The sequence below is a fragment of the Lichenostomus cassidix genome, unplaced genomic scaffold (genome assembly GCF_008360975.1).
Source record: "Lichenostomus cassidix isolate B80296 unplaced genomic scaffold, HeHo_3.0 HiC_scaffold_46, whole genome shotgun sequence".
In the NCBI taxonomy this organism is placed as follows: domain Eukaryota; kingdom Metazoa; phylum Chordata; class Aves; order Passeriformes; family Meliphagidae; genus Lichenostomus; species Lichenostomus cassidix.
In genome coordinates, this window is record NW_028147597.1 from 3,307,901 (window position 1) to 3,335,094 (window position 27,194).

The 27,194-nt window shown below is 49.6% G+C and overlaps 2 protein-coding genes across 2 annotated transcripts in view; both read right to left on the reverse strand.

Moving 5' to 3' along the window:
• The window catches only part of LOC146421984 (olfactory receptor 14A16-like), a 468,355-nt gene that overhangs the window by 202,202 nt on the left and 238,959 nt on the right, over positions 1–27,194 (reverse strand). The window lies entirely within an intron of this gene.
• LOC146421990 (olfactory receptor 14J1-like) lies at positions 14,392–15,405 on the reverse strand. Its single transcript, XM_085046941.1, has one exon. The coding sequence runs from the start codon at positions 15,403–15,405 to the stop codon at positions 14,473–14,475; it is 933 nt and encodes a 310-aa protein (XP_084903067.1). The 3' UTR covers positions 14,392–14,472.

A 27,194-nucleotide genomic window follows, 5' to 3' on the forward strand; every position in this document is an offset into this window, starting at 1 on the left:
GAAGTTTGGGAGAAAACTTTGGAAAAAATTGGGAAAGTTTGGTGGAATTTTGAAGGAAAATTTTGAGAAAAATTGGGGAAATTTGGGGAAAATTTGGGGGATTTTTTTGGGGAAAATTTGGGGGAAGTGCAGAAAATTTGAGAGACATTTGGGGAATTTTGAGGCAAAATTTTGGGGAATTTTGGGGAAAATTTGGGGGAACTGGGGAAAATTTTGGGGGAAATGGGGAAAAATGCAAATAGAATGGGGAAAAAGGAGGAAAATTTGGGGAATTTTTGGGGGGAAATGGGGAAAATGGTCAAAAATGGGGAAAATTGGGGAAAATTTTGGGGAAAAATGGGGAAAAATTGGGGAAAATGGGAAATAAATGGGGAAAATTGGGGGAAAGTGGGGGAAATTGGGAAAAATTCAGGGAAATTGGGGAAATTTTGGGGAAAAAGGGAACTAAATTGAGAGGAAATGGGGGAAATAGAAGAAAATGGGAAAAATTTGGGGAAATTGGGGTTAAAATGAGAAAAAATTAGGGAAAATTGGGAAAATTTGGGGGAAATTGGGGAAATGGGGATAAACTGAAGAAATTTGTGGGGAAATTGGGGAGTTTTTGGGGGACATTTGAAGGACATTGGGGGTGTTTGGGACACTTTGGTGTCACTTTGATGGAACTTTGGTGCCATTTGGTGACAATTTGGTGCCATTTGGTGTCATTTAGTGTCCCTTTAGTGCCACTTGATGCCATTTCGGTGTCATTTGATGTCACTTGGTGCCACTTTTTGCCACTTTGGTGCCACTTGATGTCCCTTTAGTGCCACTTTGGTGCCATTTTTGACCTTTTTGTTGCCATTTAGTGCCACTTTGGTGCCATTTGATGTCATTTAGTGTCACTTCAGTGACTTTTAGTGACATTTAGTGCCACTCTGGTGCCATTTAATGCCTTTTTTGTCACTTTGGTGCCATTTAGTGTTACTTTGGCGCCATCTGGTGCCATCTACTGTCACTTTAATGCCATTTAGTGCCATTTCAGTGCCATTTTTTGCCACTTTGGTGCCATTTAGTGCAATTTAGTGTCACTTTGGTGCCATTTAGTGTCACTTTGGTCCTACTTGGTGCCATTTTTGCCTTTTATGTAATTTTTTGTCATTTAATGCCACTTTTGAAAAATTAATGCATTTTTATCAGTTTAATGCCATTTGGTGCCATTTTTTGCCATTTTGATGCCATTTAGTGCAATTTATTGCCACTTTGGTGCAATTTTTTGCCACTTTGTTTTTCACTTTGGTGCCATTTAGTGTCACTTTAGTCCCATTTGGTGCCATTTTTGGTCACTTTAATGCAATTTTTTGTCATTTCAATGCCATTTTCCCCATTTTTGTGCCATTTTGATGTCACCTGCTGTCTCCTCATTGACCTGCAGTAATCCGTTCTGCAGTCATTGTCACCTGTGCTGGTCGGTGATGTCACTGTGTGCCCAGGGGCTGCTTGGTGTCATTTAGTGCCATTTGGTGTCACTCAGGTGCCATTTAGTGTCACTTTGGCTCCATCTGGTGCCATCTAGAGTCACTTTAATGCCATTTAGAGCCATTTGGTGCCATTTAGTGCCACTTAATGTCACTTTGTGCCACTTGAGTGCCATTTAGTGCCATTTAATGTCACTTTAGTGTAATGTTTTGCCATTTGGTGACATTTAGTGCCACTTTGGTGCCATTTAGTGTCACTGTGGTGTCATTTAGTGCCATTTGCTGCCATTTGGTGTCACTTCAATGCCATTTTGATGCCATTTGGTGCCATTTTTTGTCACTTTACCACCATTTTCCTCCACTTTGGTGCCATTTTGATGCCACCTGATGCTACCCTGATGCCACCCTGATGTCACCCTGTCCCCTCTCAGTGACCTGCAGCAATCCGTTCCACTGTGATTGTCACCTGTGCTGATCGCTGATGATGTCACTATGATTATGTCATTGATGTCACTCTGAAGGCATTACTCTGATGACGTCACCCTGTCCCCTCAGTGACCTGTGCAGCAATCTGTTCTGCTGCAATTGTCACCTGTGCTGGTCGCTGATGTCACTGTGTGCCCAGGGGCTCTTTGGTGTTGTTGGAATACATATCAGGTTAAAAATTTTGTATAACTTTAGTCAAAGGTTTTGTTTCTCTTTACCCCGAGAAAAGGAATTTTAGGTTTCTTTCAGGACATTGTTCTGCCAGATGAGGTCTGGTGGACTCAGCATATCAACAGATTGGGAGTGACCCCAGAGATAACCAGAGAGATAAAGACTATGAACAGAACATCCTCTGGGACATTGTGGTTATCAACAGGACATGGTGGATATCACAAACAGCTACCCCAGAGCACCTCCAGCAGGGCTGAAGACATCCTGGCCTGGAAAAAGGACTGATGAGAAAAACTGAATGAAGAATCTAATTAGCATCAGAGGTGAGGAGATTCGGATCCAATGGGAAACTGAATACTGGGGGTTTGCTCAACTTTAGACCAATGAACACTGACCCAATGCTTTCCTATGTATTTTTACTGTATAAAATATCTGAAAAATCGAGTAAAAGCTGTGTATCCTGGAATGATTCTCTCTGCACACCGGGGCTATGTGTGGATGAGATGATTTCTGTGGTACATCCTGGCCAGAACAACATCCTGGCCAGATAATAAAGTAATGCCTTGACTCTCTAACATTAAAATGTTGTTGGAGGGGTTTTGTATTTTTTTTCCCACAGATTCGGTGACAGCTCCAGTCAACATGTCTGATCCCCTTGAAGGAACCTCTAACACGAATGCCCACCATGGTTAGAGGGGCCCTGCCTCTACCCAGGTAGAGGCCAGGGAAAACCGTATTTTTTGGACAGTGTGGATTCGGTGGCCTGGCACATCAGAGCCACAAGAATACGAGGCTTTAGTTGACACTGGTGCACAATGCACGATAATCCCATCGCGACATGTGGGGACAGAACCTGTTTCTATTTCCGGCGTTACAGAAGGATCACAAGACTTGACCCTGGTGAAAGCTGAGGTGAGCCTGACTGGAAGAGAGTGGAAAGAACATTCCATTGTGACTGGCCGAGAGGCTCCATGTATTTTGGGTATAGACTTCCTCCGAAATAGATATTTCAAAGACCCAAAGGGACTCAAGTGGGCATTTGGGATAGCTGCTGTAGAGACAGAGGGCATTAAGCAATTGAACACCTTGCCTGGACTGTCAGAGAACCCATCTGCAGTAGGACTCCTGAAAGGGGAAGAGCAACAAGTCCCGATTGCAACCTCGATTGTGCTACGCCGACAGTACCGGACAACTCGTGATGCCGTGATTCCCATTCACAAACTAATCCGTGAGCTGGAGAGCCAAGTGGTGGTCAGCAGGACCCACTCTTCCTTTAACAGCCCCATCTGGCCTGTGCACAAATCTGACACAGAATGGAGATTGACTGTGGACTATCGTGCCTTGAATGAGGTGACTCTACCTCTGAGTGCTGCTGTGCCAGACATGCTGGAGCTCCAGGATGAGCTAGAGTCCAAGGCAGCAAAGTGGTATGCCACTATTGACATTGCAAATGAATTTTTCTCCATTCCTCTGGCAGCAGAGTGCAGACCTCAGTTTGCTTTCACCTGGAGGGGCGTGCAGTATACCTGGAACCGACTGCCCCAGGGGTGGAAGCACAGTCCCACCATCTGCCATGGACTGATCCAGGCTGCTCTGGAAAAGGGTGAGGCTCCAGAACATCTGCAGTACATCGACGACATCATTGTGTGGGGGAGCACAGCGGAAGTATTTGAGAAAGGAAATCATCAGGATTCTCCTGGAAGCCGGCTTTGCCATCAAGAAGAGCAAAGTCAAGGGGCCTGCCAAAGAGATCCAATTCCTAGGAGTGAAGTGGCAAGATGGACGGCATCAGATTCCTACTGAGGTTATCAATAAAATCACCGCAATGTCCCCAACAATCAACAAGAAAGAGACCCGAGCTTTCGGGGGAGCCATAGGTTTCTGGAGGATGCACATCCCCGAGTACAGCCAAATTGTGAGCCCTCTCTACCTGGTTATCCGTAAGAAAAATGATTTCCACTGGGGCCCTGAACAGCAGCAAGCTTTCACCCAAATCAAGCAGGTGATCGCTCATGCAGTAGCCCTTGGCCCAGTCAGGACAGGACCAGAAGTAAAGAATGTGCTTTACTCTGCAGCTGGGAGCCATGGCCTGTCCTGGAGCCTTTGGCAGAAGGTGCCTGGTGAGACTCGAGGATGACCACTGGGATTTTGGAGCCGAAGTTACAGAGGGTCTGAAGCCAACTACACCCCAACAGAGGAAGAAATCTTAGCAGCATACGAAGGAGTCCAAGCTGCCTCAGAGGTAATTGGCACAGAAGCACAACTCCTCCTGGCACCTCGACTACCGGTGCTGGGGTGGATGTTTAAAGCAGAGGTTCCTTCTACTCACCATGCCACCAATGGCACATGGAGCAAATGGATTGCCCTTATCACACATTGTGCCCATATGGGAAATCTGAATCGCCCTGGGATTTTGGAAATAATTACAAATTGGCCTGAAGGTGAAGATTTTAGTCTGATTGAGGAAGAGGAGCTGGAACAAGTGACTCGTGCAGAGGAAGCTCCACCATACAACCAACTGCCAGCAGATGAAACACACTATGCTCTTTTCACTGATGGTTCCTGTCGTCTTGTAGGGACAAAACGAAAATGGAAAGCAGCTGTGTGGAGCCCCACACAACGGGTTGCAGAAGCTAGGGAAGAAGAGGGTGGATCAAGTCAATTTGCTGAGCTCAAAGCCATTCAGTTAGCCCTGGACATTGCTGAAAGAGAGAAATGGCCAAAGCTCTACCTTTATACTGATTCATGGATGGTAGCCAATGCTCTGTGGGGTTGGCTGGAAAAGTGGAAGAAGGTTGGTTGGCAGCGTAGGGGAAAACCAATTGGGGCAGCTGAAGAGTGGAAAGACTTTGCTGGCCGGGCAGAGAAACTACCTGTGAAGGTCCACCATATAGACGCCCATGTCCCCAAGAGCCAAGCCTGTGAGGAGCACTGAAACAACGAACAGGTAGATCAGGCTGCAAAGATAAAGGTGTCCCAGGTAGACTTGGATTGGCAGCATAAAGGAGATTTATTCCTAGCTCAATGGGCCCATGATGCCTCAGGCCATCAGGGCAGAGATGCCACCTATAAGTGGGCACGAGACCGAGGGGTGGATCTAACCATGGACTGCATCTCTCAAGTTATCCATGACTGTGAAACGTGTGCTGCCATCAAGCAAGCCAAATGGGTGAAACCCCTGTGGTATGGTGGAAGGTGGTCAAAATACAAATATGGTGAGGCCTGGCAGATTGATTACATCACACTGCCTCAAACCCGCCATGGCAAGCGCTATGTGCTCACAATGGTAGAAGCCACCACGGGGTGGCTGGAAACCTTCCCTGTGCCTCATGCCACTGCTCGTAACACCATCCTGGGCCTTGAGAACCAAGTCCTGTGGAGGCATGGTACCCCTGAGAGAACTGAGTCAAATAACAGAACTCATTTTAAAAATAGCCTCATAAACAACTGGGCTAGGGAACATGGCATTGAGTGGGTGTACCACATTCCTTATCATGCACCAGCCACTGGCAAAGTGGAATGGTATAATGGACTGTTAAAAACCACCCTAAAGGCACTGGGTGGGGGAACTTATAAGAATTGGGAGCGACATTTAGCAGAGGCCACCTGGTTAGTCAATACCCGAGGCTCCATCAACCGAGCAGGTCCTGCCCAATCTGAGCTTCTGCATACAGTGGATGGAGATAAGGTCCCAGCAGTACATGCCAGAGGCTTGTTAGGGAAAACTGTTTGGATTAATTCTGCCTCACATAAAGACAAACCCATCCGTGGGGTTGTCTTTGCTCAGGGACCAGGGTGTACTTGGTGGATAACGCAGGAAGATGGAGAAACACAATGTGTCCCTCAGGAAGATTTAATTTTGGGTGAGGGCCACATGTAAGGTTGGGATGGCAACATACCACCGTTTACTAAATGACATTATTTGTACATAGTTATGTGTATATGTGTATATATGTATATATGTATATGTGTATGTATGTATTTATGTATATATATGTGTGTGTGTTTAGAGTTGGAAGATGTTAGGGTGGGCTTTAAGCCAACGCTATGGAATAAGGGGTGGAATGTCCTGGAGTGATGTTATGATAATCCTTTATCCCCTATCGTTGGCTTATATGCTCAAAAAAAAAAAAAAATAAAAGGTCCTGTCACTTTAACTACGTTCAGCCGCACAGAGAAATGTGGGTTGTTTTAAAAACTTTTTCCCCAAGCCTCGCTGCAGGGGGAGGATTCTTCGCTCGGCAGAGACTGCGTGCTGGGACAGCCATTGGAGTGGGCTCTGGGTTTTTTGTTCTTTTCTTTTTATTTTTCTTTTTTTTTCTTCATTTGGACCCCTTTTCTTCGATCTGCTTTTTCTCCCAAAGACCCAAGGGAGCCAGAGGACAGAAGAGCTCTCTAGAGATCTCCACCCGGCCCCGGGGGGGGGGGGCAAGGAGGAGAGGGGCTGCGTCTGAGGAAAAGGACTTTTTAATCAGGTTTAATAACTCCTTTTCACCTTGGTTTTCCCCTTCCCCAGAGTGCTTTGCAGGGCACTCTCTGTGCTTTTGTTAAATAAATAGTTTTTTTCTTCACTTCCATCTAAGAGGTTCTGTTGTGGGTGGGGGAGGGGGTGTCAGGGCCCTTCACTCTCGGAGGAGAGAGAGTTTTATCATTAATCCAGGACAGGCATGTACAGAGTGTTTCCTGCTGGTGGACACATCCCATGCCCAGCACTGGGCTGTGCCAGCCCTGCTCTCTGCAGGACTCATGGACTGGAAAGGTTGTCTGCAGCAAACACTGCACCATGGCTCAGGGGAGTTCTGTCATCTACAGTCACCATTTCCTTCTTGTTCTGACACATCTGACGCTTTTGGTAGCTCCAACACACTACACCAGTTCTTCTGTGCTCATTCCCCAGTGCTGGAACCTTCCTGCAGTGACACCATGACAATCCTGCTCTTTGCTTTCCAAACCTGCTTTTTAGATTAAGTCTTCCTCTCTTGTGTTTACAGGAGCATCCTGTGTGTGCTGCAGAGCTGCTGTCCTGGGGCAGCTCCTGCCCAGCCTGGCCAGGCACAAGGTCTCTACCCCTGCTCCTCTCACCTCACCAGTGCCTCTCTTTCCTGCAGCATCCTCAGCCTTGCCCAGCACAGCACTCGTTAGACACTTTGACACAGCCCTTTTCTCCATCATGCTCAACCCCCTCAGCTGCAGCCTGGTGGGCAGAAACATCCAGGGCAGGGAGGCTCCAGGGAAAATGCTCAGGGCAGCCATGGACTGCACAGAGAGACCATTGGAGTTGGGGTCTGTGGAGAGAAATCCCAGCTGCCTCCCTTCTGAACTGCCCCAAGGACCTGGGCAGGGCTGTGCTGTGCTCTGGGCACTGACCTGGGACTGTGGGATATGGAAAAGGCCTTTGGTGTCAGGGATGTTGAGAAGGCTGGGTAGGGTCATTGTTAGACCCCTCCCAAACACCTTGGAAAGGCCAGAGCCATCCCAGAGGGTCCTGGGCACTTGGGAAGGGCAGACATGGAACCAATCTGCAAACAGGGCAAAAAGGAACATTGGGAGAGTCACAGACTGGTCAGGCTCAGCAGGGAAGGGAATGTGGCAAATCCTCCTGCAGCCATTCCAGGTACTGAAGGACAAGGCAGGGATTGCAGAACCCCTGTGGGAGGGCAAAGAAGGAGATGTTGTGTGCCCAGACTTCAGCCAGGCCTGTGACATGGTCTGCTGTGCTCTCCTCAGAGCCAGACTGGTGAGAGCTGCACTGAAGGAGTGGAACATGGGGTGGGTGGGAGTTTGGCTGAACAATGAGAGTCAAATGTCATCCATGGTACAGAATCCTCTTGGCAGCCACTCCCTGGTGACATCCCTCAGTGACCAGACCTTGACCACCACTGTGGAACATTTTTATTGTATTTACAATGGATGAAATGCACTTTCAACTCCTTTGTGAATGCTGCCAAGTTGCAAGGAGTCTGTGACCAAACTCATCAATTTAATGGCAACTGCAAAACATAAGCTGGGAAAGATGAGTGAGTTGGATAAATCTGTTTTGCTATCAGGTGCCAACCAAGCCACAAGAAAATGGAGAAAACACTTATGCATCAGAAGAAAGGCAGTTCAATAGGGGCAAAAACCAAATCCAACCATTAAAAAACCTAACCCAATTAAAAAAAAAAAACCAACACCAAAACCAAACCCACCCCGAATAACAAAAAACCAAACAACCAAACCAAACCAAAAAAAACCACCAAAACTCAAATTCAAAACCAAAACAACAACTCAAACCAACCAACCACAAAAAGCAAAGGCCACAAACAGAAGAAAAGCAAATCCACAGAAAATCTCTTATTAGCAGAAAATGTTTAACACCTTATGGCAGGAGAGGATTCTGTATGTGTAGGTGCTCTTTTGATTGTCTTAAAAAAGAAATTAATTCCCTCCATCATGGTGTGACATGAAATGAAACATCCCTTGAGTTAGTCCAGCCAAGCTGTCCCATCCTTGTTCCCTCAGGAACACTCGCCCATCCCAAGCCCATTGGTTGGGGGGTTGCAGACACACCTCACGCAGGGTGAGCACTGTGACAAGGACAGCAGAACAGAACAACATTTACTGTTATCAAGGAGAGTTGAACAGAACAGCAAAGCCTTGGAGAAATAGATGAAGGATGTAACATAGACAAACAGAAGTCATTCACAATGCAAGCAGCATGCCAGCTCAGCTCTGCAAGGCTGACAAAGCAGGAATTATTGAAAACAATGATATTGCACTTACTCAAAAGTGGGGGTCAAGGATACTGGATGTTCCAAACAGACCTCAAAGAACTGTAAAAGGACTTGTAATAAAGGGTGCAACTATGTCAAAAAAAGGAAGTGGGAGAGGTAATCAATATGTAATCAGTGTGTGTGATAAAAACTGTTCATTCAATGCTCAGTGCACTTGAATGGAGGAAGGATCGCCCAAGTGACTAAGATGCTATAATAAAGCATACCTGCTTTCAAATACTCAAAACTGTGTTAAAAGTTTCTATTTGGCAGATTTCAGTATCAATGGTGTCCTTGACTCTATTATGCCCCACAGTTTCACAATGGCTCCTTGGTTTCATGAGGCCCTGCTGTGTAACAATGGACCCTTGGTTCCATGAGGTTCTGTACTGTCAAAATGGCTTCCTTGGTTCTGCACTGTCACAATGCTCTCCTTGGTTCCTCAAGGTCTTGGTGTATCACAATAGCCCCTTGGTTCCATGAACATCCATAGTGTCACCATGGTCTCTTGGATCTGCAGTATTGCAAGGGAGAATTGGTTACAAGCAGCCCCTCGGTGTCACAATGGCCCCTTGGTTCCTTGAAGTTCCATGAGGTTCCATGAGGTTCCATGAGGCCTTCCTGTATAGCAATGTACCCTTGTTTCCATGAGGGTCTGCACCATCGACAAAGGTCTCCTTGGTTCCGTAGTGTCTAAAAGGCCCCTTGGTTCCATAAAGTTCCTCAGTGTCACACTGGTCTCCTTGGTTCCACGAGGCTCTGCAGGGTCACAGTGCCCCATGGTTTCCATGAGCTTCTGTACTATCAACAAAGTCCTTTGTTCCAATGAGGCACCACAGTGTCACAATGGCCTCTTGGTTCCATGAGCTTCTGTAGTGTCAAAATGGACTCCTTAGCTCCACGTGGCCTTGCTCTGTCACAGTGGCCCCTTGAATCCATGAGGTTCTGTAGAGTCACCATGACCTCCTTGGATCTGCATTGTCACAATGGACAATTGGTTCCATGGGGCCCCACAATGTCACAATGGCCCCTTCATTCCATGAGGTTCTGTAGCTTAACAGGGTTGCCTTGATTCCAAGAGGTTCTGCTGTGTCACAATGGACAGTTGGTTCCAGGAGGTTCCATAGTGTCACCATGGTCTCCTTGGATCTGCAGTATTGCTATGGACGATTGGTTCCATGGTTCCATGAAGCCCTACTGTATAACTATGGACCCTTGATTCCATGAGGTTCCATAGTGTCACCATGGTCTCCTTGGATCTGCATTGTCACAATGGACAATTAGTTCCATGGGACCCCACTGTGTCACAATAAACCCTTAGTGCCATGAGTTTCTGTAGTGTCACAACAGTATCCTTGGTTCAACGAGGCCTTGGAGTGTCTCAATGGCCTTTTGATTCCACGAGCTTCCATGGTGTCAACAATGGTCTCCTTGTTTTGACAGTGTCATAATGGACCCTTAGTTTCATAAGGTTCCTAAGTATCACTGGTCTCCTTGGTTCCATGTGGTCCCGCTGTGTCACAATGGCCCTTTGGTTCCATGAGGTTCTGTATTGTCAACAATGTTTCCTTTGTTCCAATGAGGCTCTGCTATGTCACAGTGGACCCTGGGTTCCATGAAGTTCTTCAGTGTCACAATGGCCCCTTGGATCCATGAAGTTCCACAGTGTCACCATGGTCTCCTTGGATCCGCATTGTCATAACAGACAATTTGTTCCACGCAGCCCCCATGGGTCATAATGGCCCCTTGGTTCCATGAGGTCTTGCTTTGTCACAATGGACCCCTGTTCCACGAGGCCCCACTGTGTCACAATGGACTCTCTATTCCATGAGGCCCTACGGAGTCACTGTGGACCCTTAAGTCCATGAGGTTCCATCATGTCACAATAAACATTTTGTTCCATGAGCTTTCGTATTGTCAACAACGATCTTCTTGGCTCTGCAGTGTCACAATGGACCCTTGGTTCCATGAGGGTCCCTAGTGGCCCAATGGTTGCCATGGTTACACGAGTTTCCTTAGTGTTCACAATGGTACCATGGTTCTATTAGGCCCTGCTTTGTCACCATGGTCCCCTTGGTTCCATGAGGCCCTGCTGTGTCACAATGAATGTCTGATTCCATGATGTTCCACAGTGTCTCCATGGTCTTCTTGAATCCGCTGTGTAACAATGGACCATTGGCGCCATGTGACCTCGCTGTGTCACAATGGTCATCTTGATTCCATGATTCCCCATGGTGTCACAATGGAGCCTTGTTTCCATGAGGTTCTGTTGTGTCACAATTGTCTCTTTGATTCCATGAGCCCCCACTGTGTCACAATGGCCCTTTGGTTCCATGAGGCCCCTCAGTGTCACAAAGGTCTCCTTGATTCCATGAGGAACACAAAAGCTTTGCATAAACATTGAGTAACACCTGCCTAACACACTTGTTTGCATTCAAAAGAGTGGTTCAGGGTGAGAATGGCACCAGCAGCTTTCTCTTGATCTGCAACAGAGATCAAGAGAAAGGACTCAACAGAGATCAAGAGAAAGAGAATTCAGATTAAACACTCAGAGAATTCAGCTGAAAGACTCGAAAAATTCTGCTTACAGAGATAATTTCTGGTCACATTGTCACTTGTAAAAAGGTGACATCATTTGAGACAGCCTGAACTGAGCATGTAGCTCCTGATTGGGGTTTGTTGTTTACGAAACCTGCTCAGGCTTTTCCATTCTTTCCTTATGTGGTGGTTTTGCTTAGCCCAGAACATCAGCAAGGTATCTTTAACATCTAAGAGAAATTTAAACCCTTCAGAAGCTGGTGTAGTAGGCCTGAAGAAGTGTCTGAGGGGTGGGGAGAGGCACAAAGATGGCTCCTGTGTGTCTTATGTGAAGGTTCTGGAAGTTTTTCACCAAGTCCAGTAGAGCCAATCTCTGATGGCTCTGAAAGTGATGGACATGCTGCTGGCCAAGGCTGGGCCAATGAGAGATGCTAGTTACGTCTCCATGAAAACATATTTAAGAAAAAATCAAAACAAAGTAGTCATGCACTTCTTTTTCACTAGAGGAGGAGGAGGAGGAGGTGAAAGTATGTGAAGGGAGAACAGCATGGAGACACCAAGGTGAGTGGAGAAGGTGGGGGAGGAGGTGCTCCAGGCGCTGGAGCTGAAAACCCTCTGCTAGCTGTGCTGAAGACCATGGGGGGAGCAGGTTGTCCCCCTGCAGCCCATGGAGTCCACAGGGGTGCAGAGATCCACCCACAGCCCGTGGGGAGGTGCCCATGCCAGAGGAGCAGGTGGATGCCTGGGGGAAGCTGTGATCCAGCGGGAGTCTCATCGAAAGAGTTAAAGCTGCAAAGGCCTTGCAAGGGAGAGAAAGGCCTTGTTCCTGGCATGGAAGCAGCCTGGCCTTGGCTTGGGAGAGTCTGCACCCTATGGACAAGAGAACTCCTGTTGCAGCAGAATTCGGACGAGATGCTGCTCATGAGATTGGACCCACGCCAAAGAGGTTCACAGAGGACTGTCTCTCATGGGAGGGACCCCATGGCTAAGTAGAGGACCCCTCTCCCTGATGGACTGACCAGAGAAAAAAACCCCTTACCTTGCCTCATCCCTCTGCCCGTGTTGTTGACTAGAAGAAGGGAGAGGGGGGAGCAGAGAAACTGTTTGTAGTAGAAGAAATGTGGTGATGATTTGATTTATGGACTAAGAAAAAACCCCATACCCTGCCCCTATACGAGCTGGTGGTTGGAAGGAGGGAGGGAGGTGAGCAGAGATATGGTGTCTTTAGAGGGAGAGGGGGATGGTGTCTCCCTCTCCCTTTAGAGGGAGAGAGTGCAAGAATGGTGTCTGGAAAGATTATTTTTATGTCTCATTTATCCTCCAACTCAGTATAATAAATCACTTTGCAACTTTAAGTTTTCAGTCTGCTCTCCCTCTGGTGTGTCTCTTCTACCACTGCCTTATCTCAACTCATGAGTCAAGACTGTGTGTGTGTTTAACAGTTTTATTTCTTCTTCTCCAGCACAGCTGCAGCAGGGGAGAGCAGAAAGAGCAAACATTGTAAGTGCCTGACATTTAGCCAGGGTCAAACCACGACAGCCTCCTCTTCAGAAGGTCCAGCAGCCCATGGCCCTCAGCTTCTCCCCACAGGCCCCAAAGCCCATCCTGTCAGTCCTGCAGAGCCTCTCCAGCTCCTCCTCACTGCCCCACAACAGGGAGCCTCACAGCCACACACAGCAGTCCAGATGTGCCCCCTGGCCTGTGCTGCCTCTGGCAAGGGACCAGCACGAGGCACTGCAGGACCCTGCAGACAATTCATGAAGTACTTGTAGGATGATCCTGCTCACCAAGGGATGTTCCCATGGTGCCAAGTCAGGAACTGAAATGGGGAGTGGGGCCAGAGAGGAAAGGGCAAACAGGGATGGGCTGTTTGCAGGGGAGGGGACAGGGATGGGCAAGAGGAAGAAATGTGGATGAGGAAAGAGTAAAGAAAGCAAAGGTGAAGCAAAGGAAATGCTCAGGGCTGTTTGGGGGTGGCTGCCAGGCAGCCCTGGCTCTGAACAACAACATCTGCAGTGGGACAGGAAACTCACAGCTCATGTGAACAAACTTTCTGGCTGACTTCAGAGGTGACAACAAACCTGAGTGGTTTCCCTCCCATCCCCAGCCCTTGCTGGCCCCCAGGGCTGATGGTGTTTGTGCTCACTCAGGTTCATCTCCCCACACCAACAGCATGGGGTGCTCACGCCTGCTGTGTGCAATGCAAACAGGGCTCCTGAGCCAGTGCTGCCGTGTCTCTGCCTGGAAGGATCAAGCAGCTCTGGGAGCTGGGGGAGAGGCCAGGGCTGCCAAGGGGGGATGTTGTTGGCAGCTCCATGAGGACGCTCTGGGACGCTGCCCTGGGCTGTCCAGCGCAGTGGGGATGGATCAGCCCCTGCTCTGCTGCTCCTTCCCGGCTCCCCCAGGGACCTTGCAGAGCCCCAGCCATGCTGTTTGCCCCCAGCCTGCCCACGGCCACCCTGCAGCTGCTCACGGGGGTTTTCTCTGCTCAGCATTGGCCTGGGCGTGTTCTGGAGAGAGCCTGGGCAAGGAGCCTCGAGCCCCCAGGCCTGCCCTGAGGCGTCAGCTGTGCCCCAGCAGTGCCCATGGCCTGTCCCTGCTGCAGCCCCGGCACTGCCACCCCCAGCACTGGCAGCGACCCCGAGAGCACTCAGGCCCTACAGCAACACGAGGGGCAGCAGGGCAGCGGGGCAGTGGCACGGGAGCAGCACTGGCAACACCAAGTGCTGCTGCTCCTTGGCACAGCTGCTGTGCCACCCCTGATCTGCCCCAGCTCTGCACACAGACATTGCTGCTGCAGCTCCAGAGAAGGGAACAAAAGGGGATCTCTGGTGAAAACTTGGCTGGGAGACCCTTTAGTTTACTTAAAGCCACCTTGAGCACAGCTCCTCATTGACACAGACTGTGGGCCACAACAAACATGGAAAGAAACAAAATGAGAAATGGCGCAACGACCTTTATTTGTGGATATTAAAAAATTAAATCAAAGGAATAAAAACCCACAACCAAACCAACAAGAATTATCAAAGATGACTCATATAACAAGAGATTTACAGAAATTGGCAACCAGTTTAATGTTTCTGAAATTGTCCAGTCATCAGTCTCCACAGTGCTGCCTTGAGCTCCTGGTTCCTCAGGCTGTAAATCAGGGGGTTCAGGCCTGGAGACACCACTGAGTACAGAATTGATACTGCCTGATCCAGGGACGGGGAGGAGATGGAGGAAGGCTTCAGGTTGGCAAAAATGGCAATGCAGATAAACATGGAGACCACAACCAGGTGAGGGAGGCATGTGGAAAAGGCTTTGTGCCGTCCCTGCTCAGAGGGGATCCTCAGCACAGCCCTGAAGATCTGCACATAGGAGAAAACTATGAACACAAAACAACCAAATGACAAACAGGCACTAACAGCAAGGAGACCAAGTTCCCTGAGATAGGAATGTGAGCAGGAGAGCTTGAGGATGTGTGGGATTTCACAGAAGAATTGGCCCAGGACATTGCCGTGGCACAGGGGCAGGGAAAATGTATTGGCTGTGTGCAGCAGAGCAGTGAGAAAGCCACTGGCCCAGGCAGCTGCTGCCATGTGGGCACAAGCTCTGCTGCCCAGGAGGGTCCCATAGTGCAGGGGTTTGCAGATGGACACATAGCGGTCATAGCTCATGATGGTGAGGAGGAAATACTCTGTTGTGATGAAGAACAAAAAGAGAAACATCTGTGCCACACATCCTGAGTAGGAGATGTCCCTGGTGTCCCAGAGGGAATTGTGCACGGCTTTGGGGACAGTGGTGCAGATGGAGCCCAGGTCAGCCAGGGCCAGGTTGAGCAGGAAGAAGAACATGGGGGTGTGCAGGCGGTGGTTCCAGGCTACGGCGCTGATGATGAGGCTGTTGGCCAGGAGGGCAGCCAGGGAGATGCCCAGGAAGAGGCAGAAGTGCAGGAGCTGCAGCTGCCGTGTGTCTGCAAATGGCAGAAGGAGGAAGTGGCTGATGGAGCTGCTGTTGGACATTTTGACTCTCTGGACATGGGGACCTGTTCAGGGAGAAAAGGACAGTGAGAAGTTAGGCGAGACATTCCTGAGCAATGTCCCAGCCTTTCTGCCAGCCCTGCCACACTGTGCCACCCAATTTTCCTTTTCTCAGAGCTCTTCCTCCAGCCCCATGCCTGCAGCTCTGCTGGGATCTGGCCCTGTTGCTGGGACAAGCAGTGGCTCTGCCCATGGACACCGAGGAGTCAGCTCTGCTCTGCAGCAGTGGGGTCATGGCAATGGGGGACAGGGACCAGTCCTGGGTTGGACTTCATCAGACCAAACTGCCCCTAAGGCAGAGGAGCTTGGCAGCATCTCCTGTCCCAGGGCTAAGGAACAGTGACAGCCAAAGGCAGTTGGAGAGGATTTCCTGCTGTGCTCAGGGAGAACAGAGAGAACTTTGCAAGGCAAGAGCATTGGCTGTAACTCAGTGAAGGTTGAGGGGAGCTGCTCTGGTGCTCCATCTGTTCCCAGCTGCCCTTTCTGAGATCAAGGGCACTCACTGTGTTCCCCTGAAAATCACCCTGACACAGCTGAGAGCAGAGGGACTCACAGCAGTGCCAAATGGCTCAGCCTTTCTCAGAGTCTCAGCCCCACTGCTGGCCAAGGACACTCCTGTCCCCCAGTGTCCCCTGGAAGGCAGCTCACAGCTTGGATGGACACCCCGAGGACACACCAAGGGTCCTGGCCATGGAACTGCTTGAGGAGAGTCATTTCATTGCCAGCCTGCCAGCCTGCCCTGCCCAGAGCTGCCCAGGGCAGAGGGAGCTGGGACACCTCATTGCTGTGCTCACCCTGCACAGGAGGAGCCCCAAGGGCTGCGCCTGACCCTGCAGCTGCAACTGCCATTGCCAGAGAGCCTGTCAGCAATGCCAGGAGCAGCTGAGCAAGGCAAGGAGAGAGACAGCCGAGCCCTGAGGAAAAGCCTTTCCCTGCCCAGCCCTGCACAGCCCCTCGCAGGCAGCAGCAGTGCAGGACAGTCGCCCTCAGGCCCTGGTCAGCAGGGAATGGGCAATGGCAGGAGAGATGCCCTTCATCTCTGGTGCTGCTCTGCCGGCCCAGGAGGGGACTGAGGGCCCCGAGCCCCCGGGCTGAGGGCTGTGCTGGCTGCCAGGGGACACAAGAGCTCTGCTGCTGAGGGCAGCTGGCAGATCCCCTGCCCTGGCAAAGAGCCCTCAGGGCTGCAGGAGCTGCTCTGCAGGACAGCCCTGGGCACCCCTGGCTGCACCCCCACCTTCCCAGCCTGCAGCCATCCCTGGCAGCAGGAGCTGTCCTGCCCTGTCCCTCTGACGGTGCCCAGGGCAGCCCCGCTCTGCAGCACATCCTCCCCCAAACCAGAAACCCCAGCAGAGCCATCCTTACAGTCATATCAGTGCTGTCATGTGTCAGCTTTAGGAGATCCCTGCAGCCAGAGACTTACTGTGTCAGAAGCTGTGAAGATTTCTCCATGAATAAGCTCAGAATTGTCCTTCCAGTTGCTTTATGCCTCTGTCTGCTTCACTCCTCTCAGGTACCTGCAGGCAGCACCCTCAGCCCTGCTGGGCTTTGAGAGAAACTGCTCCTCAGGAGAAATGTCTTTTTGAAGCTCTTCTTGGTTGCCAGGAGTTCCCTCTGTGCCAGGAGCCCAGCCCTGCTCAGCAGCACAGCAACAGCACAAGGACTTTAATGAGCCTCTCAGGGATTTGGTGGTGTTTACATGAAACTCAGTCCCTGAGAGAGTGTTCAAAAAACTTCTCAAGAACTCTGAGTCAGATTCAAACTTCCATGTTTCTTGAAGTTTTAATGATCTGACTGAGTTACACTACTGAGAAAGTGTCTCCAGGCTGCAGTTAGAGAACACTGGAGGCAGTGATGACATCTGGGGACAAAGAAGGCAAAGGTGTCTCTGATGCTGAGCAAACCTGGATGTGTTTCAGGAATGCAAAGGGCCAAGGCCTGAGCCCCAGCCCCTGGCAAGGCAGATCCTGTCCCTCCCTCAGTGCTCAGGGCTCTTCCCGGGGCACTGGCATGTGGGGATGTGCAATGCCAAGGGCAGGACCATGGGGCAGCCCCTGCCAGGCTGCTGGGCAGGGACAAGGAGGCAATGAGGCCCCAGGGCTGCAAGGGTCACTTGTGTCCTCCTCATGGCCTCAGGGCCAGGGACAGCAGCCATGGCCAAAGTGCTGGGACATTTCTCTGACGTCTCCATTGTTTAGCCATGAAAATGTTGTGTTCTTCATCCAGGAAAGACAGAGTGTGAGATTTTGACAGGGGTTGTATTGGCAGAAAGTGGTACTATATCTTTATGCTGAACAAGGGCAGATTTAGATTGGATGTAAAGATGAAATATTTTACAGTCAGGTTCGCAAGACTCTGGCTCAGGTTGCCCAGTGAATGGAAACCACATCCCTGGAAGTGTCCAAGGTTCAGAGCTTTGCGTAACCTGAACGAGTGAAGGTGTCCCTGGGTAATGGGAGTTGGACCAGATGCTCTTTTGTGTCTTTTCTAACCCAAGCCATTTTATAATTCTGGCATTCTTATATCCCCAACTCCTTCTGCACAGCGCTGCAAATACCTACACACACCATGTCAGCATTTTAATCTGACCTAATCCCCAACATTTCCATAAAAATGAAAAAAATGCCAGTTGTAGGACATGAATTTCCACGGTTTTAGAGGAACCAAACCCAAAATGTAAAAATAATTCAGAGCAAGGTCCAACATCTCTGTGTGAAAGACTGACCAAGTGGGTCTGTCATGGTTTGGGAATGGTACTCCCCAGTTCATTGCTCCCACTGACACTTTCCAAACCACTCTGCTGTTTGCTCCTTCCTCCCTTTCCCCCAACCCTTGTGACAGGATGGAGAGCAGAACTGGACACACAAAAGGTAAAGATTGTGGGTTGAGGTAAGAACAATTCACAGGAAACAGCACTGAGATGAGAAAAGGAACAGTAATAACAACAATAGTAATAAAAAAAGTGTACAAAAGAGAGATTCATGAGCAAAATGCTCCCTATGGAGCTCAACTCAAGCTGACTGCAGCCCCACCACCCTGATCACTCCCCCTGGCTTGGAATCGGTGTTACCCCCTGCTCCCTGAACCACTCTGACTCGACTGGAAGGAGCCCCTTCTCCTCAGGAGAGAGACTCCCTTTCCCCCACCCTGGCAATGATGTGAGGTGATAGAGAATAACCTCTGGGTCCTGGCCATGCCCCTCCTGGCTACTGTGACAATTAACTCTGTCCTGGCCAGAACCAGGACATTTCCCACCCCTTATTCTATACCCTATACTCATGCCTAGATCCTACACTAAGTGCATATATATACATATACATATACATATACATATACATATACATACACATATACATTTATACAGTAGCACAAGTATAACTTCCAAACTCAGTGGCTGTCCCCTAAAGATACTGTTAAGTTAGTCCATGGCTGTGAGTTCTGTCCATGTTAGATGTCTCCCAGGGCAGCAGGGCTGCTGTGCTGTCAGCTGGTTGCTGAATCAGGATCTCATGCCTGGTGTATCTGGAGGAGTCCATCCTTGTTGTCCATGGGAGTTACGGCAAACAGTGGCAGTGTCATTCAGCAGCCAGTGTTGTACAATTCAACATTACAGACTGTTCTCACCCAAAATCAAATCCCCTTGAGGGACACATCATGTTTCCCCTTCCCTCTGCATCTCCCACCAAGTGCACTCAGGTCCTTGAGAAAAAACAATTCCAGGGATGGGTTTGCCTTTGCTTGAGGCAGGACTGATCCAAACTGTCTTCTCTAACATTTCTCATAGGCACCACGGGGCTTTATCCCCTTCTCTGGCACAAGGAGGATTTGATTGGGCAGGGCCAGCTCGATTGGTGAAGGCTCAAGTGTTCCCTGCTCAGGTGGCCTTCAGTGAATGCAGCTCCCAATGTTTCTGAGGTCCCACCATGCAGTGCTTTCAGGGTGGTTTTTAGCAGTCCTTTGCACTGTTCAGCATTCCCAGGCTGGTGCCTGAAAGGGAATATGAAACACTCACTCAATCCTGTGCTCTCTGGCCCAGGTGTTCAAAAGGCTGTTTTGGAAAGGAGTCCCATTGTCCCACTCAGGTCTTTCAGGGAGGCTCTGTCCCCACGGAAGTTTCTTTTTCAGGCCCAGGGTGGTGTTCTGGGCATTGCTGTGAGGCACAGGGTTCTTCTCCAGCTATCCAGGGGTTGTTAGCACCATTGTCAGCAGCAGTGCTTGCCCTGGTGGGTCTGTGGAACTGTGATGTCATTGATCTGCCAGACTCCCCCAGACTGATATTCCCACCATCATCCCCACACCACAGGGGCTTTACCCGCTTGGCCCTGCTTGATCTCAGCACACGTTTCACACTCATGGATAACCTGGAGATGCTGTCCATGGGTAAATCCACCCCTTGGTCACAAGCCCATCTGGAGGTTGCATCTCTTCCCTGATGACCTGAGGTGTCCTGGGCCCATGGAGCCAGAAATAACTCAGCCTTGTGTGGCCATTCCAGACCCACCTGAGACACTTTAATCCTGGCAGCTCCATCCCCCTGGCCATTGCTGCGATGCTCTTCAGTGCCCAACTCTTGGCTACGTGAGCATCCACAGGAGGGACTTTCACAGCCAACTTCTCTCCCCAGGCAGTGATGTTTTGCCCCAATCCAGCAGCCCAGATGGGTTTCCCTGTGCACTGCCAATTGTCCTTTTTCCATCATTGCAGCCACCCCACAGAGCATTTGCCACCATCCCCAAGTCAGAGCAGAGGTGCAGCGCTGGCCATTTCTCTCGCTCAGAGCTCCAGGTATGGTCCCAGGATTGCAGTGACTGCAGGAAAGGGGCAGCCCACAGTGGGACATTTCTTGGTCAGATATAGACACAAAGAGTGGCAAACTGTCTGTGACTTGGGTTTGGGACTCAAAGCTGCTGCTGTGGTTTGCAGGAAGCTGCAGTGTGGCACAGCCCTGGCTGTGCCCAAGAGCGCTGGCTTGGGAGAAGATGTTGGTGCAGCTGGGCCAGGGAGCTGCAGGGAGTGGGGAATGAATCCCTCCTGGTGTCCTGTCCTAGGGTGACACTGTGGGGTGTCATGGAACTAAGGAAATCATTGTGACACTGTGATACCTCATGGAATCAAGGGTTCATTGTGACACTGTGGGAACACATGGAACCAAGGACATCATTGTGACACTGCAGGGCATCATGAAACCAAGGAGACCATTGTGGAATTGTGAGTCCTCATGGAACCAAGAGGCTGCTGTGACACTGCAGGGCTCTTTGGAACCAAGGGACCATTGTGACACCATGGGGCCTCATGGAGCCAAGGAGACCATTGTGACACTTCAGGGCCCCATTGACCCAAGGGCTCATTGTGACACTGCACAACCTCATGGAACCAAGAGGCTGGTGTGACACTGCAGGGCCCCATGGAATGAAGGTGACCATTGTGACACTGTGAGGCCTTGTGGAACTGATACTGAAATCAGCCAGATAGAAACTTTCTACCACAATTTGAGTATTAGAAAGCAGCTACTCTTTATTGCAGTGCTGGTCATTCAGAGGAGCCTTCCTCCATTCCTTCCTCCATTCGAGTGCCCTGAGCATTGGGTTAACAGAGTTTTTATCACACACACTGATTACATATTCACTAGCTATCCCAGCATTACTTCATGCATAAGTATTACTTAATTTTACAGAACTGCACCATTTATCACAAGTCCATGAATGGTTCTTTGGGGTCAGTCTTCAACCTCCAGTGTCCTTTTTAGGGGGCTGTTTAAAACCTCCGCTTTTGAGTAAGGGCAATATCATTATTTTGCAGAACTCATGCTTTGTCAGCTTTGCAGAACTGAGCTGACATTCTGCTTGTGTTTTGTGTGACTTCTGTTTGCCTCAATTACATCCTTTATCTATTTCTCCAAGGCTGTGCTATTCTGTTCGACTGTCCTTATCAAGTCCCCCCTTTTCTTGATACTCAGCTCCTGATGGGAACTGATCTCTCAATAGCTCTATTTGATTTATAGCTTAAGGCATTACAACAGCTACAACACTGAATCTTGATGCAAGCTAAAATCATACAACATTTATTATGGTGACCTTTATAAATAGATATTTTATTCAAGTCCAGCTGGGTAACCATGAGTTAATTTTGGTCCAGATTTCTTCAAATCCCCAGGAGATGCCATCTTGAGCTGTTTATTGTAAAAAGTTGCCAATAATACTTGGAAAGGTCCCTTCCCCTTTGGCTGGAGCAGAGCAGTTCCCCAGTCTTTCAAGCAGACCCAATCTCCTGGTTGGAACTCGTGCCCTGTGTGTCCAATCCCATCAGTCTGGAGATCTCCACTGCTTGCTGCAAATCCTGTAAGGTTTTACTAAGAGAAATGAGGGAATTATTCAAATCAACCCCTCCTTTTACATGTGTGTGTTTCCTGCAATGTGGCACTTGGTAGGTTTGACCACAGAGCAGCTCATAGGAGCTGATATTGCTGGTGCCACATGGCTGAATTGTTTTGAAGTAGAGCCACAGGTAAGGCTTGGCCCCAAGTCAAGGAGGTTTCCTGACATATTTTACCCAATTGCAGTTTGAATTTAGAACTCATTCTCTCAACTTTGCCACCAAGGGCTGTGAAGAGACACCTTGTCCTGAGGCACTGGGGCTCCTGGCACAGCCCCAGCAAGGCTGGGCACTGTCCCCACCTTGTCCTGCCCTCAGCATTTTCCCCCCCGCTAACATCCCAGTGTCCTCAAAGTTCTGCTGGAAGGAGTCCCTGGGGAGCCTTGGTCAGGAATGGCCCTGGGGGCTCCTTCATGCTCCCAGGGACTGCAGGGTTTTCAAAGGACTTTGGGTTTTGCTTCTGCCTTGGAGTCTCTGAGAGCTTTGTGCAATCATGGCCTCCAATTATCTGCTCTAATGAGTCCCTTGAGATTCTCTGTCAGTAACAACACTCAGTGGGGCTCATTAATGCTTCAAGGTACTCAGGGTTTATTAAAATCCTTCTTTTTGACACTGAGTCTCTGAGAGGTTTGTGCAATCCTGGCCTCCAATTATCTGCTTTAATTAGTCCCTTGAGAGCCCTTGTTAGTAACGACACTCAGTGGGGCTCATTAATACCTCGAGTACTTCATTTTTTAAGGTATTTTCCTTTTTCCTTTTCACACTGAATATCTGAGAGGTTTTTGTGTTATCATGGCCTCCAGTTCTCTCTTCCAAGAAGATGAATTCCAAGGACTCTGTGAGGTGCTTTTGTTGGTGATGGACCTCAGTGGGAACCATTAATGCTTGGAGACACTTTGGGTTTTTCTTCTGACTTTGACTCCTGGAAAGGTTTGTGCAATCTCCTCTCAGGTTTGCCCTGAGGTTCAAGGGCTCAGCACCAAATGCACCACAGGGCTCATTAGGATCAAGCAAGTCCTGACAAACCATGGCTCTGCCTTGATTTCCCTCTGGTCTGGTGCACTTCATTAAGAAGGTTTCCTACTACAGTTATGGAGAAATATTTCAAAGAGCTTGTAAGAAATACACATCCCTATTTTAAAGCATGTATTTTATTTCTGTTCTCTTTAGAGAAGAGGAGATTGCAGCATTCTGTGGTTGATATTGATGCAGGGTCTCTCCTCAGGAGGTCTGGCCTGGTCAGAGAACCTTTGCCTTGAGGTGTGACCCAGTGTGGACAACCTTGCTCCACATTCCCCAACCACATCCTGTCTCTCCTCACTCACCTGGGACCTGCTTTGCTTGGACAACTGGCCACACTCAGGCAAAGGGGTGTTTTCCCCTTTTTTTTTCTTTGAAGCAAACTGAAACTGCTAAGCTTCTCCATTGAAAACAGACACCCTCCTCAAGTGTGTGGCAAGCCCAAGCTGCCACCAATGAGGTTCTTCTTCCCCCAGGGCAGAGCCCTGCAAGAAATGTTTTAGACCTTTGTACTCCTTCGTTCCACCAGGCCTTTCTGTGTCACTATGGACCTTTGGTTCAATGAGGTTCCTTACCCAACAATGGTCTCCTTAGTTCCAAAGAGTCCCAATGGACACTTGGTTCCACAAAGCCCAGCTGGGTAACAGTGGGCTTCATGATTTCATGAGGAATACGAAAGCTTTGCATAAACAATGAGCAAGACCATGGTCTTCTTGGATCTGCACTGTCACACTGGACGATGAGATCCATGAAGTCCCATAATGTCACAATGGATATTTGGTTCCATGGGGCCCCACAGTGTCACCATGGACCCTCGGTTCTATGAGTTCCCTCAGTGTCACACTGGTCCCTTGGCTCCATGTGGCCCCAGAGTGTCATAATGGCCCCTTGGCTCCATGAGGCCCCATACTGTCACAAGGGTTCCCTTGGTTCCATGAGCCCCAAAGTGTCACAATGGTCTCCTTTTTTCTTCAGCAACCAGGAGCAAACCCCACTGCCAGGGCCAAATGCCTGAGAAGAAGGAGCAAAGGGGGGACATCTGGAATAATGGATTTTGTCTTCCCAGGTCACAGTGCCATGGGATGTGGCCCTGCTGTCCTGGAGATGGCTGAACACAGCCTGCCCATGGGAAGGGGTGAAAAATAACAACCTCTGTCCATGGAACTACAGCAGCAGAGAGGTCAGGCAGAAGGCTGGGTTTAAAAGACTGGCACCAGCACAGGAAGCATCAATCAAGGGCATTTTCTTGAAAGCTGACATTTTAGGCATTGTTATAGATTGAGCCTCATTATCCAATCAGAGACGTAGATCCAATTAAAGAATTTATTAATTAAAAAGCAAGCGGATATCAGTAAAGACAGCGCTGGACGGGCAGAGGTTCAAGCATACCTCTATGCACCGCACCCCGGCTTACAGAGGATGAACTTTTATAACCCTTTCGTATCCCACTCTCTCCGTATGCCTTGATTGGCGTGTCTTCATGAATCCTTGATTGGCTGCTGAGTCGTCTAGGCTGTCGTGCTCTGCTTTGTGTGGTTGTTACTGGGCCTTCTGGGATGGTCTCACCGTGGGGGTTGCACAGGGCTCTTGGTAGGGGGAGGTTTTATGGCCCCTGAGTCAAATTCTTTTTGTATCTGTCTCGTGGGGGTTGGGCAGTGCCGCTTGTAAGCATCCTGTGGGGGTTGCAGAGCCACTAGCTTGTTTAAGTATATTGGTTTAAAGCAAGAATCGTTTTTATAACAGCAAAAAGAAAAATAAATGGAAAGGCAATTTAAGACTTATCACCCTTTTCAAACAGTTCGTGAACTAAACTGATTGTAATTTATTACAGGCATGGAGCACCAAATACCAAGTTAAACTGTTTCAGCTTTCTGTGTACCCTGAGAACAGCTGGAATCTTTTCAGCAGTCTGTGCTGTTCCATCCCTTACTTAGTTCGAGGATGTTGGATCTTTCAGCAGGCTCTGCTATGCGGGGAGGTTTCTCTTCTGAGGCAGGCTCTAAAAATTGAATAAAACAGCGGCATACGGCAGAGCACAAAGGAAGCAACTAGCTGATAATTTCAAAATCTGCCCTTGCAGTGACATTTCTCGAGTGACCCTCAGCACCCCGGGCTGCAAACAAAGCCCGCTCGGGCCGAGCACAAGATCCCCACGCAGCGCTGAGCAACAGCTGGAGCCCAGCAGGGCCTTGGAGGAGGCAGGGCGAGCCCCGGGCCGGTTCCAAAGGGGCTGCGGGGCTGAGGGCGATGGCGCCGAGTGCCCTGCCCGTGTGTGCCCTGGGCTCTGCGGCGCCCCGGGGACACAGCCCGGTGCCGGGGCTCGGTCCTGCTGCCACAAGGGCGCTGCCGAGGGCTCCCCGCCCGCCGGGGCCGGGCCCGGGGGCTGAGGGGCGGCCGCCGCCCGCTGCGGCGCCTTGTCCGGGCTGGAGAAGGGCTCGGGGCCGGGCCAGCGGCGGCAGCGGCGGCGGCGGCGGGGTCGCTCCTCCGCGCAGGGCGTTTGCGCTTCAGCCGCAGCAGCGCCGGCGGCTCCTTGGAGCCGGGCGAGTGCCCGGGCTCGGCGGGGGCGGCCATGGCCGAGCGGGGCAATGCCGGAGGAGCCGCGGTCCCGTCTTGGCGCCAAAGGGCACCCGCTCGGCCCCGGGGCGGCGCTGAGGGAGCGGCGCCGCCATTGCTGCCGCCATTGCTCAGGGGCGCTGAGGGGAGCGCGGCTCCCGCCAGCCCTGCTCGGCTGTGCAGGGGAGTGTGATAGATTACAGAAGGTATAGTTCACGAAGAATTAATAAGTTGAATTCTTAACTCTTGCTTCTTTACTTTTGCTGAGTTTTGCTTTGACAGAAATAGCTTTTGTTTTAAAACTAAACCGTTACACTTAAGGCTCGCGAAACGACCTTGTACAAGCACAGCACAGCAACTCCCTTTACAAGGCAGCCCCGACTTAAGAAAGCCCCCACCACAAGGCCGGTCAGCAGCCTTGAGCAATTCCCACGAAGCAGTCACAGCTTAACCGCTATGCAAGAGAACCCCCACCCCCCCCGAGAGCCCTGCGCACCCCACGGTAAAAAAACCATGATCAAACAACGCAGAGAACGCCAACACTAGACGACTCAATGGCCAATCAAGACACCCGAAGGGCCGTCAATCGGGACCCACGAGGGGACGCGAAGGGAGGGAGTGAAAAGGCGTATAAAAGAAAATTGCTTGCAACCTTTGGGCGCGGTGCGGTAGGATAGCAAGGGACTGGTCTCCCCCCGCCCAGCGCTCTTTTGGCTGATAACTGCTTGCTCAATTAATAAATTCTCTAATTGGATCTACGTCTCTGATTGGTTTTTGAGACCCAACCTATCACAGGGAGAGAGACAGAGGGAATGAAGACAGAGGGAATGAAGACAGAGGGAGTGAAGACAGAGGGAATGAAGTCAGAAAGACTAAAGACAGGCACTGCTGCTGAAGAACGTCTCTGCAGTTCCAAATGCCTTCACAGCGGCCCGAATGGCTGTGCTCGGGGTGTCAATATCGCCGTACGGCTGCCCTGGGGAGAAATCCCCTGTGGAGATACAGGGACCGGCTGTGTGAGATGGGATGCCAAACACACAGGGTTTGGTGCTACTGGGCTAAAGAAACAAGTTTTTCAGTCTCTTTGGGATAGAAAACTAGTTTTGATTGCATTAGTCTGTTGTACATGGGGTTTAAAAGGTGTAATTAATACTAAAAGAAGTAATGATAAATATCTGTGGTTCAAAAGGCATAAATCAGTAGTTAGGAACAACATATTTACTGGCAAAATAATTAATGAAAGAAAATCTGTACAATAAAAAATCCCCAAACCTTTCTTGCAGTTTTGTCAGAGGTTGATCTTGTTTTTTTTTAAACTCTTAAATTTCTTGTTTCCTCTTATCTGCATTATTTTGCAAACATTGAAGCTAAAATGAGCAACATCAGGAAAAAATCAGCAGTTGAGTACAAAGCCTCAGAATAAATTTGGAACTACCAGAGAATTCATGTGCTTTAGACACGTGCACACCGGTGCCTAAAAGCATCACTCCTTTTCAAGGCTGAATTACATCACACAAGTAATAGAACCAGATTTACTTCATATTTACTCCTTCCCATGCATCATTTATGAAGAATCTGCTCCAAGTCCACTGAGTGATAGAAGACAGATCAAGTGTAGCTCTAGATAATCTATTCCCATTGAAATTTCCCAAGTCTTTACACTGGTTTGAAGTTCCTGTTTCCACTGTTTGAGCCACCAGAGTGAAAAGGAGCAGCACAGCTGAACAAGAAAAGATACTTTTGCCCTCAGACCAGAGAAAGTAGGAAGGCACATGAGTCTTGCACACAGGGAGGTCTTTTGTCCATTCCAAGAAAAAGGCATCCATCTG

Excerpts from the sequence above, each read along its gene's own strand:
- LOC146421990 (XM_085046941.1), bottom strand. The coding sequence starts at position 15,405 with ATGTCCAACAGCAGCTCCATCAGCCACTTCCTCCTTCTGCCATTTGCA.